Source organism: Triticum urartu, chromosome 5A (assembly GCF_056163025.1).
Source record: "Triticum urartu cultivar PI428250 chromosome 5A, HENAU_Tu73, whole genome shotgun sequence".
In the NCBI taxonomy this organism is placed as follows: Eukaryota; Viridiplantae; Streptophyta; class Magnoliopsida; order Poales; family Poaceae; genus Triticum; species Triticum urartu.
The window spans coordinates 287,489,778-287,509,523 of NC_141877.1; the positions used below are offsets into that span (position 1 = coordinate 287,489,778).

The 19,746-nt window shown below is 43.4% G+C and overlaps 1 protein-coding gene across 1 annotated transcript in view; it reads left to right on the plus strand.

The window, feature by feature from the left end:
- Positions 1-19,172, plus strand: part of LOC147971086 (uncharacterized) — a 45,580-nt gene extending 26,408 nt beyond the window's left edge. Inside the window, exon 2 of the mRNA XM_087523817.1 lies at positions 18,562-19,172. Coding sequence (XP_087379943.1) covers positions 18,562-19,172 — 611 coding nt within the window. The remainder of the gene's footprint in view (positions 1-18,561) is intronic.
- The last annotated feature ends 574 nt before the right edge of the window (positions 19,173-19,746 follow it).

Sequence of the window (19,746 nt, forward strand, 5' to 3'; positions counted from 1 at the left end):
AGCCAATGTCACCTAGGAGCAGTTTCAACAAGGATTCCGCACATCCCATGTATCCACTGGAGCTATGAGCATGAAGAAGCGTGAGTTTCGCAACTTACACCAAGGGAACCATACTATAGGCTAGTACGTGGAGGAGTTCAGTAAGTTATCTCGCTATGCTCCAGATGATGTGGCCACGGATGTCGCGAAGCAAGAGAATTTTATGGAAGGGCTGAATGATGAGATGAGTATGCATTTAATGGTGGTAAAATTTAAAAACTACCAGGAGTTGGTAGATAAAGCTCTCATGATCGAAGGGAAGCAACAGCAGATAGAGAGCCGCAAAAGGAAATATGGACAAGGGAAGTACAATTCATGAGCTCAACAGAAGCCTCTCTTTACCCCGAACTCGGGAGGGATTACCCATAACCATGGAGGCCACACTCACAATGGAGGAAGTACCCATAATCATACTAGCCCAAGGAATGGGAATGGAGCAAGCAGCAATCAGAACCGATCCAATCCAGCCACACCCGCTAAGAGGGACCTAAGCCATGTTACTTGTTTCAAGTGCGGGAAGACTGGACACTATACCACGGAGTGCCCTGAAGCGAAGAACAGAAATGGTAATGGGAGCTCTGGGAAGAAGCCCAATCCATTTAACAAAGGACAAGTAAATCACGTGAACATGGAAGAGGTTGAAGAGCAACCAGATGCAGTTATCTGTAAGTTTTTAGTTAAGTCGTTTAATGCAATCGTTCTTTTTGATACTGGTGCATCGCGTTCATACATATCAAGGGGATTTGTGGATAAGTATAAGTTGCCCACTAGAGTTCTTAAGACACCTATGCTAGTAACCTCACCCGGAGCCGAGTATATGGCAAGTAGTGGATGTTTTCAGATGCCATCAACCATAGGTAGTCATGTTTTCCCCTCTGGCTTGATAATTCTGGAGTCGCAAGGATTGGATGTGATAATAGGAGTGGATTGGCTGTCGATGTATGGAGGAAACATCGATTGAGCCAGTAAGTCAATTCTGCTTACTACCCTGGAGGGAAAAAGGATCAAGTATGTATCCAGGCATGCGCCAAGGAGAACCCAAGTACATTCTCTCACGAGAGTTGTTTAGGAGGAAGTGCCTGTTGTGAAGGATTACCTAGATGTATTTCCAGAGGAGTTACCAGGAATGCCGCCAGATCGAGGCATCGAGTTTTTGATAGAGCTGTTGCCAGGCACCGGGCCTATATCAAAGTGACCATACAGGATGTCCACGAATGATCTGGAGGAGATCAAGAAACAGATTAAGGAATTATTGGAGAAAGGTTACATCCGACGGAGTTGATCACCATGGGGAGCCCCAGTACTATTGGTTGAGAAGAAGGATAAATCTCTAAGAATGGTTGTTGATTATCGGGCGTTGAATGAAGTGATAGTCAAGAACAAGTACCCACTGCCGATGATCAATGATCTGTTTGACCAGCTGCAAGGAGCTAAAGTGTTTTCAAAGATCGACCTGTGATCAGGTTACCACCAGCTGAAGATTCAAGAAAAGGATATACCTAAGACAGCTTTTACCACAAGGTATGGGCTTTATGAGTATATGGTTATGTCATTTGGATTGACTAACGCCCCTGCCTATTTCATGAGTATGATGAATAAGGTGTTCATGGAGTTCTTGGATAAGTTTGTCGTGGTGTTCATTGATGATATTTTAGTATACTCAAAAAATGAAGAGGAACACAAGGAGCATTTGCGCTTAGTTCTCGAGAAACTCAGGGAGCATCAGTTGTATGCCAAGTTCAGCAAATGTGAGTTTTGGTTGAAGGAAGTTGGATTTCTTGGGCATGTTATATCAGGAGAAGGTATAGCAGTAGACCCCACCAAAGTTCAGTCATTCACTGAGTGGTTGGCACCCACCTTAGTTGGAGAGATCCGCAGTTTTCTCATGGGATACTATCAGAGATTCATTGAAAATTTCTCTAAGATTGTGAAGCTTATGACGACGTTGTTGAAGAAGGACACCAAGTTCCATTGAACTGAGGAATGTGAAGCAAGTTTCCAGGAGTTGAAGAAATGTTTAACTACAGCCCCAGTGCTGATCCTGCCGGATTTCCAAGTGTATTGCGACGCCTCTCGCTTAGGACTTGGAGGAGTACTTATGCAAGACGGAAGAGTTGTTTCATATGCCCCACGACAACTTCGACCGCATGAGTTGAGTTATGCCACACATGACTTGGAGTTGGCAGCCGTAGTACATGCACTCAAGACTTGGAGACATTTTCTTATTGGGAGCCATTGTGATGTGTACACGGATCATAAGAGTTTGGAGTACATTTTTACACAGAAGGAATTTAACCTCAGGCAAAGGAGATGGTTGGAGCTTATAAAGGATTATGATATGAAGTTGCACTATCATCCGGGAAAGGCCAATGTCGTAGCAGACGCTGTGAGGCGAAAGAGTTATGCCAATACCTTAGTAACAGGAGGATTGCCAAAGGAGTTAGCAGAAGATTTCAGGGAGCTATGTTTAGAGATTGTTCCCAAAGGTTTTGTTACAACCATGGAAGTTTAGTCGACCTTGTTGGGAAAGATTTGAGAAGCCCAGAAGGATGACAAACAAATTGTCGAGATAAAGGAGAAGATGAGTGAAGGCAAGGCCAAATGTTTTCGTGAGGATGAGCACAACACCTTGTGGTTTGAGGACCGGATATATGTGCCCAATAATGCAGAGATCAGGAAGTTGATATTACAGGAAGCTCATGACTCACCATACTCGATACACCACGGAAACACCAAGATGTATTTGGATTTGAAGGAGCGTTTTTGGTGGACTGGAATGAAGAAGGATATTGCCGAGTATGTAGCTGTATGTGATGTATGTCAGAGAGTGAAGGCAGAACATCAGAAGCCAGCAAGATTACTACAGCCTATGCCGATACCCGAATGGAAGTGGGATAAACTTGGCATGGATTTTATCACCGGATTACCCAGGACCTGATCGGGATATGATTCTATCTAGATAGTAGTGGACCGCTTGGCCAAAGTAGATCACTTTATCCTAGTTAAAACCACATATACAAGTGCAAAGTTGGCCAAGATATATATGATCAGGATCATATGCCTGCATGGAATTCCGAGGACCATCGTATCAGACAGAGGAACACAATTTACTTCAAAGTTTTGGCATCAACTGCACCAGACTTTGGGAACCAGGCTGGAGTTCAGTACAGCTTTTCACCCGCAGATAGATGGACAGACTGAGAGAGTCAATCAGATTCTGGAGGACATGTTGAGAGCTTGTGCACTAGACTACGGGTCTAGTTGGGATGATAATTTACCCTACGCTAAGTTCTCGTACAACAACAGCTACCAGGACAGTTTGAAGATCACCATTTGAAGCTCTGTATGGAAGAAGATGCCGAACACCATTGATGTGGGATGAAGTTGGAGACCGCCAGTTGTTTGGACCGGATTTGATTAAGGAGTCCAAGGAGAAGGTTAAGCTGATTCGAGATAGAATGAAAGTAGCTCAGTCCAGACAGAAGAGTTATGCAGACTTGAAACGCAAGGAGGTAGTCTATGAAACTGGAGACAGAGCATATCTGCGAGTGTCACCTCTGCGAGGAGTTAAGCGTTTTGGAGTTAAGGGAAAGTTAGCCCAGAGATTTGTAGGACCGTACCGTGTTCTAGAGCGCATGGGAGAGGTTGCCTACAAGTTGGAATTGCTTGAAGGATTGTCAGGAGTTCATGATGTGTTTCACGTTTCCCAGTTAAAGAAGTGTCATGCCGAGATGGCCGATATTCCTCTGAGAGATACAGTGCCCCTGGAAGCAATTCAGTTGGACAGTGATTTGATGTATGAGGAGAAACCAGTCAAGATTCTCGAGTTTGCCAGTCGAGTTACCCACAGCAAGGTTATCAAGTTTTGCAAAGTTTAGTGGAGCAACCATAGCGAGGACGAAGCCACCTGGGAAAGAGAGGATAATCTACGCAAAGACCACCCACACCTATTTTCTAGCCAACCCGAATCTCGAGGGCGAGATTCATCTTAAGGGGGGTAGGTTTGTAACATCCCAAATTTTCAATTTGGAATGTTATACATAGGTCATCCATGCATATCATATTTTATTGCATTCCTCGGAGAGAGTTGGGGATTTTCCCTCGTTCTCATATTTGAGTTTTATCAAATATTTAAATAAGGATCACTTTGGTTTTAATTATTTTTCTCCCCAAAAATATTTCATATTAAAATTATATGAGAGGAGATAATATGACATCTACAAAATAAATGAAATGTTGGAGGAAAAAATATTAAAATCAATTTGTGTTTTTTATTTGGGGTTTTATCGCTATTTTATTTGAATTAGGAAAAATGTGCGTTTTTCAAAATTGCATTAGATGCCCAAATAAATGTTCACCTTGTCTGGCGTATTTTTAGAGGACGGGGAAAATTTATTTCAGGATTTTGGAGTCCGTTTAGTATTTATTTTCTTTGTTTTTCTGCTCGGAATTATTTTAGAAAAAAGTCAACCGACCTAGCCGGGTCGTGCCCGACTAGGACTTCACCGGCTAGCATTTTTAAGCAGAGGCCCGAGCCGCCCCCAAACCCTAGCCCCGATCCACCGTCACCGCCAGCACCGCCGCCGCCCCGTTGCCGCGCCGCCTCGCTGCCACCCCGCCGCTCCGCCGCCGCTGCCAGCATCGCCTCGCTGGCACCCCGCCGCTCCACCGCCGCCGCCAGCGCCGCCTCGCCACCCCGTTGCCGCGCCGCCGCCTCGCCGCCACCCCGTCGCCCGCCGTCAAAGCCCGTCGCCGAAGGAGTTCGCCGCCGCCGTCGACGTCCTGATTCACGAGGTAGCCGTCGGTTTTATTCTAAAAACCGTTCGGTTTTTATACGAAAACCTAGATGCGTTTTTTTAGATCGGTTTTTTTTCCGGTTTAGTTATTTAGCGAACGCCCGTTCGTACGTTCATTTTAACGAACGGTTTTCACCCGTTAACCGCAAACAGCGAACATTCATTCGTTAGCCTGTTCGTCGGTTTTCTTTTTCCATGGTTTTTCCGTGATTATTTTCGATCGTGATTTCTGCCCTGTTTTTCGTTTTAGTTTATCTTTTCGCTCGTTTATCGGAATCAGGCGATTCAAGCGCCTAGATCTTCATCTCGAAGCCCTCTTTCTGTTTAACCAACTTGAACAAGATTTTGGTACTGTAAAATTTGACTTTAGTCCAGATTAGTAATCGGATCTTGTTTCTTTCACAATTTGAGTTTCGTTGCTCCATTTGATTTGATTCTTTTTGCAAACCGGAGTTCTTCAGTTGAACTTTCCGGTTAGATCTTCTTATTTGAGATTTACCCGTGCATCTTTGCTTGATTGCTTATGTATGCTATTGTTTGTTTGCGAAAGAACACCCGGAGTGCGAAGCGTGCTACTACGAGTCTTTAGGATTTGCAGATCGTCAGCAAGGCAAGTAACACTTTGATCATACCCCTTTATCACCCGATTTTTATGCATTAGTTTCAACCTTCACACATTGCATGAGCAGGATCTCTTAACATGTGGGTCTGGGAAGTAGATAATGAGGTAGAACCTATTACCTATTTTATTATCAAACCCTTGGGAGTTACTTCTACGTTATGCTTATATTGCCATGCTATGCTCGTAGACGTGGTTTGGGTTTTGAGTGTATCCATAACAGATGTGAGTTGTTAATTAATGGTTCAACTTAAGGTGGCAACTTTAATACACATCTTGGTGGATTGCTTGTGGGCACTTGGAGAATCCAGTGTTGTCCTAGGATATCCCGGAGTACCCATGTGATCATCCTACGGTTCGCCACCCAGGCTCAAAGGGATAATAAGGCTATTCATGCTTGAAACTTCCGTGTGCAGCCACAAGCCATTATGGGCTCTGGCATAGTTGAGTAAGTTGCGTGAGTTCTTGAAGAGGTGGACTAGCAGATGTAGGGGATTGTAGGTGTACCAGTCCACCCGGAGTAGAGAGCAAATGCTTCTGAAAGATTGTGTCTCGGTCATCCGTTTCTCAAACACCCTGTAGTGCGAGAAATCCAACGGAGGAGATCGAGTCTTGTGGGGAAAAGTGCGCAAACCTCTGCAGAGTGTATAAACTAATCATGGTTAGCCGTGTCCCGGGTTATGGACATCTTGAGTATGTGGCTCTTGGATTATCATATGGATCTCATCACTCTAAATTAATTTGTTGGGTTGATAATTACTTTTAATTGGGATTGAGTTGGAGGAACCTTCTCAATATTGTTCAACTACCATGATAGTTAATAAAATATATTCCTTTGTTGTAGGGAAAAAATGGCTTTTCGCAAAACATATTAACCATACAGCCTCCACCAGCCATATATGCATATAGTGATAGCTTTTATCTGTTCATTACTCTCCTGTGTTACATTGCCAGCATATTCCATGTGTTGACCCATTCTCGGGCTGCAACGTATCATGTTACAGACTTTTCAGACGAGGATTAAGGTGCGATAGGTCGTTTGTCATGCACTCAGCTATGCCGTTGGAGTTGATGGACTCACTTTATCTTCCAAGCCTTCCGGTGTTATCGTATTAGATGGCCTTAAGCCATATTTATTGTAATAAGTTCTCTCTTGAGACTTTCGTTGTAATAAGTGTGTGATTGCCACTCTGTTATAAATCCTTCTAGTACTGTGTGTGTCAGCATTACCGATCCAGGGATGACACTGAAGCATATAGACTTGACCGTTTGAGGTCGGGTCACTACAAATGATGTAGAGATTGAACCTGCCGTTGATCTTGATAACCCACAATCAAAGAATCAATGTTGTGATAAGAGAGACTTTGTTTCTAGGAAGCACGGTAAAGAAAGAGAGCCTTGGGTTCAGAAACCCATGCCTTTTCCTCCTAAACCATCCAAGAAAAAGGATGATGAGGATTTTGAGAACTTTGCTGAAATGATTAGACCTATCTTTTTGCGTATGCGTTTGACTGATATGCTTAAAATGAATCCTTATGCTAAGTATATGAAAGATATTGTTACAAATAAAAGAAATATACCGAAAGCTGAAATTTCCACCATGCTTGCCAATTATACTTTTAAAGGTGGAATACCTAAGAAACTAGGAGACCCAGGAGTACCAACTATACCATGCTCCATTAAAAGAAACTATGTTAAAACTGCTTTATGTGATCTTGGAGCCGGTGTTAGTGTTATGCCTCTCTCTTTATATCGTAGACTTGATTTGAATAAGTTGACACCTATTGAAATATCTTTGCAAATGGCTAATAAATCAACTGCTATACCAGTCGGTATTTGTGAGGATGTGCCTGTTGTGGTTGCAAACGTTACGATTTCAACAGACTTTGTTATTCTTGATATTCCCGAGAACGATAGTATGTCGATTATCCTTGGTAGACCCTTTTTGAATACTGCAGGGGCTGTTATTGATTGCAACAAAGGCAATGTCACTTTTCATGTTAAGGGTAATGAGCATACGGTATGCTTTCCGAGAAAACAACCTCAAGTCCACAGTATTAATTCTATTGGAAAAACTTCAACGATAACTATTGGAGGTTTTGAATTTCCTCTCCCTACTGTCAAGAAGAATTATGATATTCTTATTGTTGGGGATGTGCATATCCCCGGTAACTTAGTGTTATTCGAAAATTCTCCGGTTTCATGTTATTCCAAAAGAGTTTCTTAACAAGACTTGATCAACCTTGTTAATGGATTCCTTTTTTTATGAGCATGAGATGGATGAAGTTAGAAAGCACAACTCTCTGTATCCTCCTTTTACCTTTTGTTATTTAGATTAAATAAAGCAAAAATAGTATTTTCTGTCTGTTTTCTGAAGTATCCTTGCAATAAAAAAATACCTCGAAAATAGAAGTTATCCAAATGTCCCGAAAATGATATATGAATTTTTTGTAGAATATTTTAGAATTATTGGCACTAAGAACACACCAGGGGGCCACACCACCTGGCCACGAGGGTCCAGGGCGCGCCCCCACCCCCCTGGGGCGCGCCCCCTGCCTCGTGGACCCTACGTGGACCCCCTCCACTTATTCCAGCACCTACACACTTCGTCTTCCTGCAGAAAAAATCATCCCATAGTTCAAACCCATGTTCTAGCTCATCTTGCTGCCATTTTCGATCTCCTTGCTCAAAGCTCCATTCATAAAACTATTTTGGGGGATTGTTCTTCGGTATGTGACTCCTCCAATGGTCCAATTAGTTTTTGTTCTAGTGCTTTATTTATTGCAAAAAATTTCTGCTTAGGTGACCCTGTTCTTGAGCTTGCATGTCAAATTTATGTGGTCAAAAGTAGTTCTAATGCATGATATGGCCTCTACGCACTTGTAGGAGTAGTTGCTATCAATCTTGTTGAGTTTGATTCACTTTTATTTTGAGTCACTAAAAATTTCAGAAATTTTTAGAGGAATAAAAATGTTTAGGAAAATGTACCAAGGTGGTTCCTCAAGGAAGCAAGGACCGAGGCTTGCGATACGTGAGCCGGACGATGAACCACCAAGGGAAGCTCAAGTGCGGCCTTGGGAATGGCCGTCAGAGGAGTTCATGGTCCAGGCAGGCATCAAGGATGAATTTGACCCGTATGTGCATAACGCTGATCTTGAGAGCTTCATGTCAGATAAGTGCCGACAATACCACTATCTAACTGATTCCTTTGTGAGAAGGTTTAAATTTACATCCTAGCGCAATTCTCACACTGTTTTATTTGATCTTTATAATAAATCATACAGCATGGACCTAGAAGATTTTAATGTTGCTTGTAAACTCCCGCAGTGGGGCAATGTTAGTGAACCTCGCAAATCTGAATATAAAGACTTTCTTGCTAGTATTACTGTGGGGGAATCTAGAGAAATCACACAAGCTACCATAGGGAGCATTCATTTCCCTTACATACATTATTTTGCTCTCTTCATTGGTAGATGCATTAACGGTAAAGATGAGGCTTGTCACATGTGCTTTCCAGATCTTAGTGTCCTAAAGAGTGCGGTATTAGGTGATAAACAATAGAACTTGAGGGCTATTGTTGCACGTAGGTTGCATCACAACAGTATAAGTGGAGATTTGTTTGGTGGAATTTATGCAACCCGTGTAGCTAACTATCTTGATATACCCATACATGGAAATGATATAGAATTACCTCCTGCTTACCTAGATTATAATGCCATGGTTCGCCATCAGTTTGTTGAGAGGAATGATCAGTTCCTCCAGTACCGACTAATCTTTGACAGATGGCGCACCATCCATATTGCTCTCCCTTCTCCTACTTTCTTTGACTCTCAGGCAAAAAGGAGATATGTTATAACCAGGGAGGAGGAGAACGAGTACGAGAGGAGGACGGAGGCAGCTCGTTAGGCAGTAACTGTTGCATCACAATACGACCCGAGTTACAACTTTGGATATCCACTAGGCCAGCCGTGGCCATAGACCAACTTAGGCCAAAAGCCTAAGCTCGGGGGAGCACGTATTTCTCGCCGACATTACATTCATGTTCACACACTCACGCCAGTTGTCGGTGCTCATACTTTTTCATTGTACTATCCATGCTAGTTTATTTTCTTTTCCAACATTCTTCTTGTGTGTTTGAAAAACCTTAATAAAAACAAAAAAATTAGTTGTAGCTTTTAGCTAGTTTACTTTCCATGCTTGTAGTAGTAGTAATTAAAATAAAACCCAAAAATATTTCTCGTTCTTCTTTTGCTTGTTGGGAGCTTTCCCGTGTAAATAGTTATATTTCCTTTCTTATCTTTGGGGGTCGAGAGGAGAAGACCATGATGAAAATGTTGAGTGGCTCTCATATGCATTATTGTTGATCTAACGAAGATCCCATATTACCTTGTATTCTCCCTTGTATTGAATGCTTGCAGATTCCAGCTTAGTCCAATGCACGTGCACTATTATTATCCACACCGTTCGGTTGTGCAAGTGAATGGCAATAATGACAATATATGATGGACTGATTGAGATGAGAGAAGCTGGTATGAACTCGACCTATCTTGTTTTTGTAAATATGATTAGTTCATCATTCCTGATTCAGCCTATTATGAGTGAAACATGTTTGCAATGACAATTAGAGATTATAGTTGCTCATGCCATGCTTAATTTGCTAGGAGTTTATAATGGTTTACCTTGCGTGCCAACATGCTATTAAAATGGTTGTGATGGGGTATGATAGGGTGGTATCCTCCTTTGAATGATTCGAGTGGCTTGACTTGGCACATGTTCACGCACGTAGTTGAAACAAAATCAACATAGCCTCCACGATATTTATGTTCATGGTGAATTATATCCTACTCATGCTTGCGCTCAGTGTTGATTAATTTTAATGCATGTCCATGACTATTGTCGCTCTCTAGTTGGTCGCTTCCCAGTCTCTTTCTAGGCTTCACTTGTACTAAGCAGGAATACTGCTTGTGCATCCACTTCCATAAACCCCAAAAGTTATTCCATATGAGTCCACCATACCTTCCTATATGCGGTATCTACCTGCTGTTCCAAGTAAATTTGTATGTGCCAAACTCTAAACCTTCAAATGAAATTCTGCTTTGTATGCTTGAATAGCTCATGTATCAACTAGGGTTGTCTATATCTTCCATGCTAGGTGGGTTATTCTCACGAGGTGTGGACTTCGCTCCTCATTCACGAGAAAATGGCTGGTGACCGGGATGCCCAGTCCCATGCTTAAATTAAAATAATTGCAAACAAAACTCCCCCAGGATTGTTGTTAGTTGGAGGCACCCGTTGTTTCGGACAAGCCATAGATTGATGTTTGTTGGTGGTGGGGGAGTATAAACTTTACCATTATGTTTGGTAACCGCCTATAATGTGTCTAGCATGGAAGATATCGAGATCTCTCGGTTGTTATGTTGACAATGAAAGTATGCCACTCAAAATATTATTCATCTCTATTTCAAAACTCGAGCTCTGGCACCTCTACAAATATCTGCTTCCCTCTGCGAAGGGCCTATCTATTTACTTTTATGTTGAGTCATCATCCTCTTATTAAAAAGCACCAGTTGGAGAGCACCGCTATCATGTGCATGCATTACTATTAGTTTACATTGAGTATGACTATGACTGGATCTCTTTTACCATGAATTACAAGGTTTAGTCAGTCCTTGAACTTCAGAGGTGCTTTGCATTTATGTTTTGCGGTCTCAGAAAGGGCTAGCGAGATACCATCTTGTTATATCATATTATGATTGTTTTGATAAAGTGTTGTCATCCGAGATTTACTATTATTGCTCGCTAGTTGATTATGCCATTGATATGAGTAAACATGAGACCTAAATGTTCTTGTGAATATGGTTAGCTCATAATCTTTGCTGAAAACTTGAATGTTGGCTTTACATATTTACAACAACAAGATCAAACAGAGTTTGTAAAAGTTTTTCTTTATCACTTTCAGTTTGTCAACTGAATTGCTTGAGGACAAGCAAAAGTTTAAGCTTGGGGGAGTTGATATGTCTCCATCGTATCTACTTTTCCAAACACTTTTGACCTTGTTTTGGACTCTAACTTGCATGATTTGAATGGAACTAACCCGGATGACGCTGTTTTCAGCAGAATTGCCATACTATTATTTTTGTGCAGAAATAAAAGTTCTCGGAATGACCTAAAACTTCACGGAGAATATTTTTGGAATTTATAAAAAATACTGGTGAAAGAATCAACACTAGGGGGCCACACCCTGTCCACGAGGGTGGGGGCGCGCCCCCCGTCTCGTGGGCCCCCTGAGGCTCCACCGACCTGAACTCCAACTCTATATATTCACGTTCGGGGAGAAAAAAATCAGGAAGAAGGATTCATCGCGTTTTACGATACGAAGCCGCCGCCAAGCCCTAACATCTCTCAGGAGGGCTGATCTGGAGTCCGTTCGGGGCTCCGAAGAGGGGAATATGTCGCCATTGTCATCATCAACCTTCCTCCATCACCAATTCCATGATGCTCACCGCCGTGCGTGAGTAATGCCATCGTAGGCTTGCTGGACGGTGATGGGTTGGACGAGATTTATCATGTAATCGAGTTAGTTTTGTTAGGGTTTGATCCCTAGCATCCATTATGTTCTGAGATTGATGTTGCTATGACTTTGCTATGCTTAATGCTTGTCACTACGGCCCGAGTGCCATGATTTTAGATCTGAACCTATTATGTTTCCATGAATATATGTGAGTTCTTGATCCTATTTTACAAGTCAATAGTCACCTACTATGTGTTATGATCCGGTGACCCCGAAGTGACAATAATCGGGACCACTCCCGGTGATGACTATAGTTTGAGGACTTCATGTATTCACTAAGTGTTAATGCTTTGGTCCGGTACTCTATTAAAAGGAGGCCTTAATATCCCTTAGTTTCCAATAGGACTCCGCTGCCACGGGAGGGTAGGACAAAAGATGGCATGCAAGTTCTTTTCCATAAGCATGTCTGACTATATTCGGAATACATGCCTACATTACATTGATGAACTGGAGCTAGTTCAGTGTCACCCTATGTTATAACTGTTGCATGAGGAATCGCATCCGACATAATTATCCATCACTGATCCATTGCCTACGAGCTTTTCACATATTTCTCTTTGCTAGTTACTTTTCCATTGCCACTGTTACAATCACTACAAAACCAATATTGTTACTTTTGCCACCATTACCGTTACTTCCATATTACTTTGCTACTAAATACTTTGCTGCAGATATTAAGTCTTTCAGGTGCGGTTGAATTGACAACTCAACTGTTAATACTTGAGAATATTTTTTGGCTCCCCTTGTGTCGAATCAATAAATTTGGGTTGAATACTCTACCCTCGAAAACTGTTGCGATCCCCTATACTTGTGGGTTATCAACCTACGAGTCCGTAGGCAGTAGCTAGATGGCTTCTTCTCTCTTTTTGATTCTCAATACAATGTTCTCCTCAATGTTCTTCGAGATCTATTTGATGTATTGAATTTTTGCTGTGTGTTTGTTGGGATCCGATGAAGTGCAAGTTTATGATCAGATATATCTATGAATATTATTTGAGTTTTCTTTAATCTCTTATATGTAGGATTGTTATAGCCTCGTATTTCTTCTCTGAAACTTTGGTTTGGTTTGGCCAACTTGATTGATTTTTCTTGCAATGGGAATATGTGCTTTGGGATGGGTTCGATCGTGCGGTGTCCTCGCCCAGTGACAGAAGGGGTAGGAGGCACGTATGTATTGTTTCTATTAAGGATAAAAAGACGGGGTATATTCCTACATGAATAGATCTTGTCTACATCATGTCATCGTTCTTACTGCAGTACTCCGTTTCTCCATGAACTTAATACACTAGATGCATGCTGGATAGCGGTCGATGTGTGGAGTAATAGTAGTAGATGCAGGCAGGAGTCAGTGTACTAATCTTGGATGTGATGCCTATATACATGATCATTGCATGGGTATCGTCATAATTATTTGCTCTTCTATCAATTGCCCAACAGTAATTTGTTTACCCGCCGTATGTTATTTTCTCAAGAGAAGCCACTAGTGAAATCTACGGCCCCCGGGTCTATCTTTTATCATATTGTTTTCAAATCTATTATTCCAAAACCCAAAAATACCTAGCTGCACTTTTTCTTTACTTATTTTATTTTGTGTTTTTGCTAGATCTATTTATCCAATCTCATACAATTTAATCTATCCTTTTACCGTTGAGGGATTGACAACCCCTTTTACGCGTTGGGTTGCAAGTATTTGTTCTTTGTGTGCAGGTACTATTTACATAGTGTTGCTCGGTTCTCCTACTGAATTGATAACCTTGGTTTCATAACTAAGGTAAATACTTATCGTAGTTGTGTTGCATCATCCCTTCCTCTTTGGGGAAATCCCAACGCAGATTCAAGCTATCGTCAGGGTGTTCTGGATTCATTTGTTCTAGCGTAGCAGGGAGTGAGGCATAAGGAGGGTGTAGGGCTACGACAAGGCTTAGGGCGCTGAGCTTGCCAGGCATGGCGTGATCTCTCTCTCTCTCTCTCTCTCTCTCTCTCTCTCTTGTGTGTGCGCGCACACACACACTCGCTCCTTGTCGCTATCGGAGGGCACGCACATGGATGTCGAGCTTGTCATGTGGGTAGGGTTGGTGGGGTTCGCGAGCTAGAGCAAGTATGTTTTCCCTAAATGGCTCCCCTAAATCTATATACATGGGACTCTCCTATAAAGATTTTACCCCCTAATTTTATAACTCCTACAGCTCCCTGATATTTTAAAATCCTTTTTTATTAGTTTTGTGTAGGTATCACATTCATATATTCATCTTTTTAATACACTGCATTTCAAATAGAACAACCATTCTACAGTACAAATACAACACATAGAACGAACAAACAAACAAATGAAAAAACATTTTTACATGTTCTATAACACAATAGAAAACAACCCATTTTTGCAGCAACATACCCATATAGTGGTGTGAAGCAATTGCAATCAGTGCATTGCATGATTACACATCTATTTGTTCTCTCTAGCAAAAATCCATTAGATCATAACATTTCAAAATCCACTATGCATCCACATCTTGCAATCGACACTATGTGTATTGTCCTTCTTGAATCCTTGTTAGCGGCAACCATATTGTTCATCTCAAATTATTGTCACTAGCGACTATGATATCACAAGGTCGTAAGTGTCCCTAATAGGAGTTGTATTATGATAGTTACCAAAAAAGGCAAAGGCGAGCAACATTGATGGAACAACAATCAAAATACAGATCGACGGCATAGACTCTTCATAGGTAAGGAATGAGGTGATTTGGGGCAAGGTGCATCCACGCATGCCCCTCTACACTACACATTTCAATCTGCGTGGTCCTTACCTTAGGGATGGGTGCGACGATGTGTTCACGGCGGCGGCGTTGTCCTTATCTCCATAGTGAAGTGGATTAAGAGGATGTTGTTCTTGGGAACGGATCTTCGAAGGTTCATGGAGGATACATGAGGTGCATGATGTATCTCATGCAACCATCTCCAGCCTTTGCAATTTGGCACCAGTTACAAAGTAAGTGAGCGCAACATGATGCTTGTTGCAAAGGCTGACTCGACGGTAGGTCTGACGAATCAGTTTGCAATTAGTATTAAACGGTTCAATCATTATAACAAATGGACTATAGCAAAGCAAGCAAGCGCCATGGTTCTTGTTCCATAGGTTGGGGCTGATTCGACGATAGATGAGATGGAGCATGTTGTGATTCGTGTGAAAGGATTCGACCATTCCAAAAAGGGGTCTACTACAAAGAAAGTTAGCACAATATGATTGTTGTTGCAAAAAAAGTGAGCACAACATGGTGCTTGGGCAAAGGCCGCGTGTTAAGGCATATTTTTCCCTTAGTAGTTTTGGTGATTGATGACAATGCATTTGTGGACTAATCGTGTGCATTGAGCATTTCAGAGAATCTATCATATGTCACAAGACGATTCTTGCCCCTCAGAGCTATTGCGAACACGATGTTTTTCTTGTGTTTCATTTTCGGTGGATTTGAGTCATAGGATCACCGTACTATTAAGAGGGAGTCCGCTTCGAAAAGGTTTGGGTGGAATCAATACATACGCAGACTCTTTGCACCCCCTTTCCTTCCCGGTTCCAGAGCTTTGTCCTCCCCTGTACATGGGCCTTCTTGAGGCACATAAGCAGTAGTGCCGCTCCAGCGATACTACCGCTATTTAGTGCTACTAGGACTTCTGCCTATTCTTAGGGCTCTGTAAATGAGTGGTAGTTCAGCGCGATAGTACCGCTCCGGCGGTACTGCGGCTCTGACTACCACTCCACTACCGCAGATGATGCGGAGCATCCCTCGACCATCCCCATGGACATTACGTCACCACCATAAGCACCAAAAGGACCAATGACAAGAGCACGCGCACGTGCCATCGAAATTGAGGTTAACTCTTTCCTCTTCGAGTTTTGTTCGGATTCACATGTGAATTGGGTTCTACCTCAAACGGAAATGTTGTGCATTCTTAGATACAAAGAAGAATCCCAAGAAGAAGCTAGGAGGGAGACCCAAGCATCCGGGAAGGAGAAGAAGGAAGAAGGAAACACAAAGAAGGAGGACCTGGAGGTCTTGGACACTCCGGGTGCCTGGCCGCGGGCAGGGGAACGCGCCTGGACACCCCGGGTGCCCGGCCCCTCTGCCTGGCGTTGGTTGCAGTCGCCCGGGTGCCCGGCCACTTCTGTCGCCCATGGGCCGGCTCCCTGACCGCCCCGGATGCCGAGTCCCCTCAGCCGCCCAGCCCCTGTACGCCCCGGGTGTCCGGCCCTCTTCCCCAGGCACGGCCCGGGTGCCCGGACCCTCCACCGTGGCTAAGCGTTTTTTGGATAAATTACCCATGTACCCTTGTTTTACCCCCAATTCGTCCCTAGCCTATAAGTACTCCCCATCTAGCTCATTTGTGAGGTTAGCAAAGTATTTGATAGACACTAGAGAGCTTTGCTCCTTGTATACCCTCCTCTTGGAGATCAAGACCCCTCTTTGGGAAGAATCCTTGTGGATTATCAAGGCTTCCTCTTGGAGAAGATCAACATCAAGACCTCATCTCCTTGGAGTGGGAAGAACTTTACCCTAGTGCTATTTTCCTTAAACTGTTCTTGTATGCATGTGGATCTCATGTATGCTACTCTAGTGGATGTGTTACTTGGGTTTGTTTGAGTGATTCTTCTCCTTTGTGTTCTTGTTTGTTCAACACTTTTCCCCCTCCAAGTGTGAAAAGATCCCATCTAGGGTTTCACCCTACAACATCTTGGTATCATGAGCAAGGTTGATTCACATCTTGGAGTCCCTACCCCCCATTTGCTAGCTTGATTTTGTTGTTTTTCGTCCTAATTCAAAAAGCCCCACAAAAATAGCCCCATAAGTTTTTCTTGCAATTTGTAGGATCTTGTGAGATTTGGTTGTTTTGGTCCATGGATTTGTTGTTTGGCAAATGAATCTGGCCCCTACACCTTCATCCCCACCCTTCCCACCATGAAATCCACCGAATTTGACCATTTCCCAAAGATTTCCGCCCAAATCTGAGACCCCCGGGCACCCGCGCCCCGAACCCCCAGGTGCCCACACCCCCGGGCTGTTTGCCCCTGACCACCCTGGGCACCCGCACCTCCCACCCCCGGGTGCCCGCACCCCCCGAAATAGCCCAACTACACCTCCATTTTGGCCATAACTTTCACTCCTGAAGTCCGTTTTTCGTGTTCTTTAGCTCGTTTGGAAGCTCTTGGCATCCCCCATCCACATATATCATCACCACCACCATTTTCCCCCATAAAAATCTCCATAAAAACACCCACCTTCCGCATTTGACCGATTTTGAGTTGTGGTTTATGTTTCCTATCGTGTTTCGGCTACTTGGGAACGGTTTGACATCGACGGCGCCGCTCCACATCATCGCTTTGACCTCGACACTGACAACGACCGCTACAACATCATACCAACCGTAAGCAAGGACGGTAACTTCGATGATACATAGTACATTTCCTTGCCTTTGCCTTGATAAACCGAGCCATTTTGCGTCACTTTCTTATTGAGACTAGCGAGTTGAGATGCCGGGCCACGCTCTTTGTGCACCTTAGTGATATGCTTACTCTGCATAGCTACATTTAGCGTGCAAATCATCTTGCTATCATCTTTGTGCCATAAGTCTCTCCCGTGCATCAAGCATAGTGAAAAAAAGAAAGCTTTTAAGCAAAAGAGGAGAAACAAAGAGCTTGTAAGCAATAGCATTGAGCCATTTTGCATCGCTACATCATCTTGGTCACTACATACTTAGCATATTTGGGATTGAAGACGGCACGTTTCTCTCATAGGTTGGTGCACAAGCATATCTAGCCCATTTGAGCAATCGACCTAGCATCTCTCTTGCATCCATATAACAAGAGCATTTCCCGTGGTCACACATCTTGAGCTCACTCCTTGGTTGTGCGGATCCCATCTATGTTTCGTGTGTGTGTTCCTAGTGATATTCTTGGGTTTGATCTATTTGCTTTACTTATAATTATGTGAACCTTCTCAACCTTATCTATATTTTGACTAAAGTTTTCTTGAAATTTTTTGCCACTCATCCTAACTAAGCTCCTCCATAAGCCTTACTTGTGTAGGTGTGAGAAACAAACCCGGTACCAATTCTACTATTGTAGCATTACATTGAGCGACCCTCGATACATCCACAATCTTTGGAAAAGTAAACTTGGTATTGATCTCTCATTTTCCTACTCACCTCCGCTTGGTTATGATGGATAGGCCAGCTACTTAGGAAAACCAACTCTTCAAGGGTCAAGATGATGAAGGTGACTACGTCACCAAGAACCACTTCTTCGTCGCTCAACGAGCTCTCCATAAAGAAAGTGAAGCTTTGGGTGGTTGCATTGAGCAACTCGCCACTGACCTTCGTCAATTGGAAGCAAGGAACCGTGGCTACCTAGACGCCAAGTTCGCCAAACAAATGGAAGAATTCCGCACCATGATCGTGAGCCGCGCGTCTTCCTCAAATTCTTCACCGAGACGGCGCCGCCACTCAAGTCACCACCCATCGTCATACTTTTCTTCTGATGTGAGTCCTCCTCGAGCTCCATTTCCTCGCCGCGACTACTCTCAAGATCGCCAAGCTCAAGAAAATCCATTCCATGGCAATGGTTTGCAAGGCCAAGTCCGAGCACGCGAAAGGGCAAGACGTGAAGCTCAAGATGCCAAGGACCAAGAGCAACCTCCACAAGTGCAATGTCAAGAATCTCAAGACGGTGATGCAATCCGACAAGCACAAGAGCATCGTGAAGCACAAGCACTCGAAGCACAACACGCACTCCGTGAGGCTACTAGAGCCGTCGATGAGCGTAACCGCCAAGTGCGTGAACAAGAAGAAGCACTTCGTCAAGCACGACAATAAGAGGCCGCTCGACTTGAGGAGCAACAAGAAAGATGAAACCAAGCGCATATGCCTCGTCCTCCTCCATGACAAGAGCGACACCAAGTGGATGGAGTGCTTGAAGACCCTCCTCTATGCCAAGAGCGACATCAGGAGGAATGAGCATTTGAGGACCTTCCTCCATGGAAAGAGCGACATCAAAACCGCCACTATGATGAAGAAATCCGATACGACAAGCTCAAGTTCACCATGCCCAAGTTCTCCGGAAGCAATGATCCCGAACAATATCTCTCATGGGCATTGAAGGTTGACAAGATATCCCGTCTTCACAACTATGGCAAGGAAAAGAAGATCGCCATGGCCTCCCTCGAGTTTCAAGACTACGTCCTCATTTGGTGGGAACAAGTGAACGAGCAATGACAAACAAGACGCGAACCACCCATCACAACTTGGACACAAATGAAGGATGTCATGCGAGCTCGCTTTGTGCCTACACTACACTTGTGATCTTTTCAAGAAGTTGCAACTCCTCAAGCAAGGCATGAAGACGGTGGAAGAATACTACCAAGAAATGGAGATTGCCATGATAAGACCCAATGTCAAGGAAGATGATGAGCGAACTATGGCATGCTTCTTGAATGGCATCAACCACCGAATCAAGCGGATTGCCGACTTCCAACCCTACTCCAACCTCCTCGAGTTAGTTCACCAAGCGACAAAGGCCGAGCGACAAGTGCAAGATGACTTCAAATACGCCAAGTATGCTTCCAAGACCTACGGCTCCTACACTCGAGCTCCCACGACTTCGGCTCCTCCTACCTCAACTAGAGCATCACCAAGTACCGGTGACAAGTCAAGTTCCAAGCAAGTTATGTCTT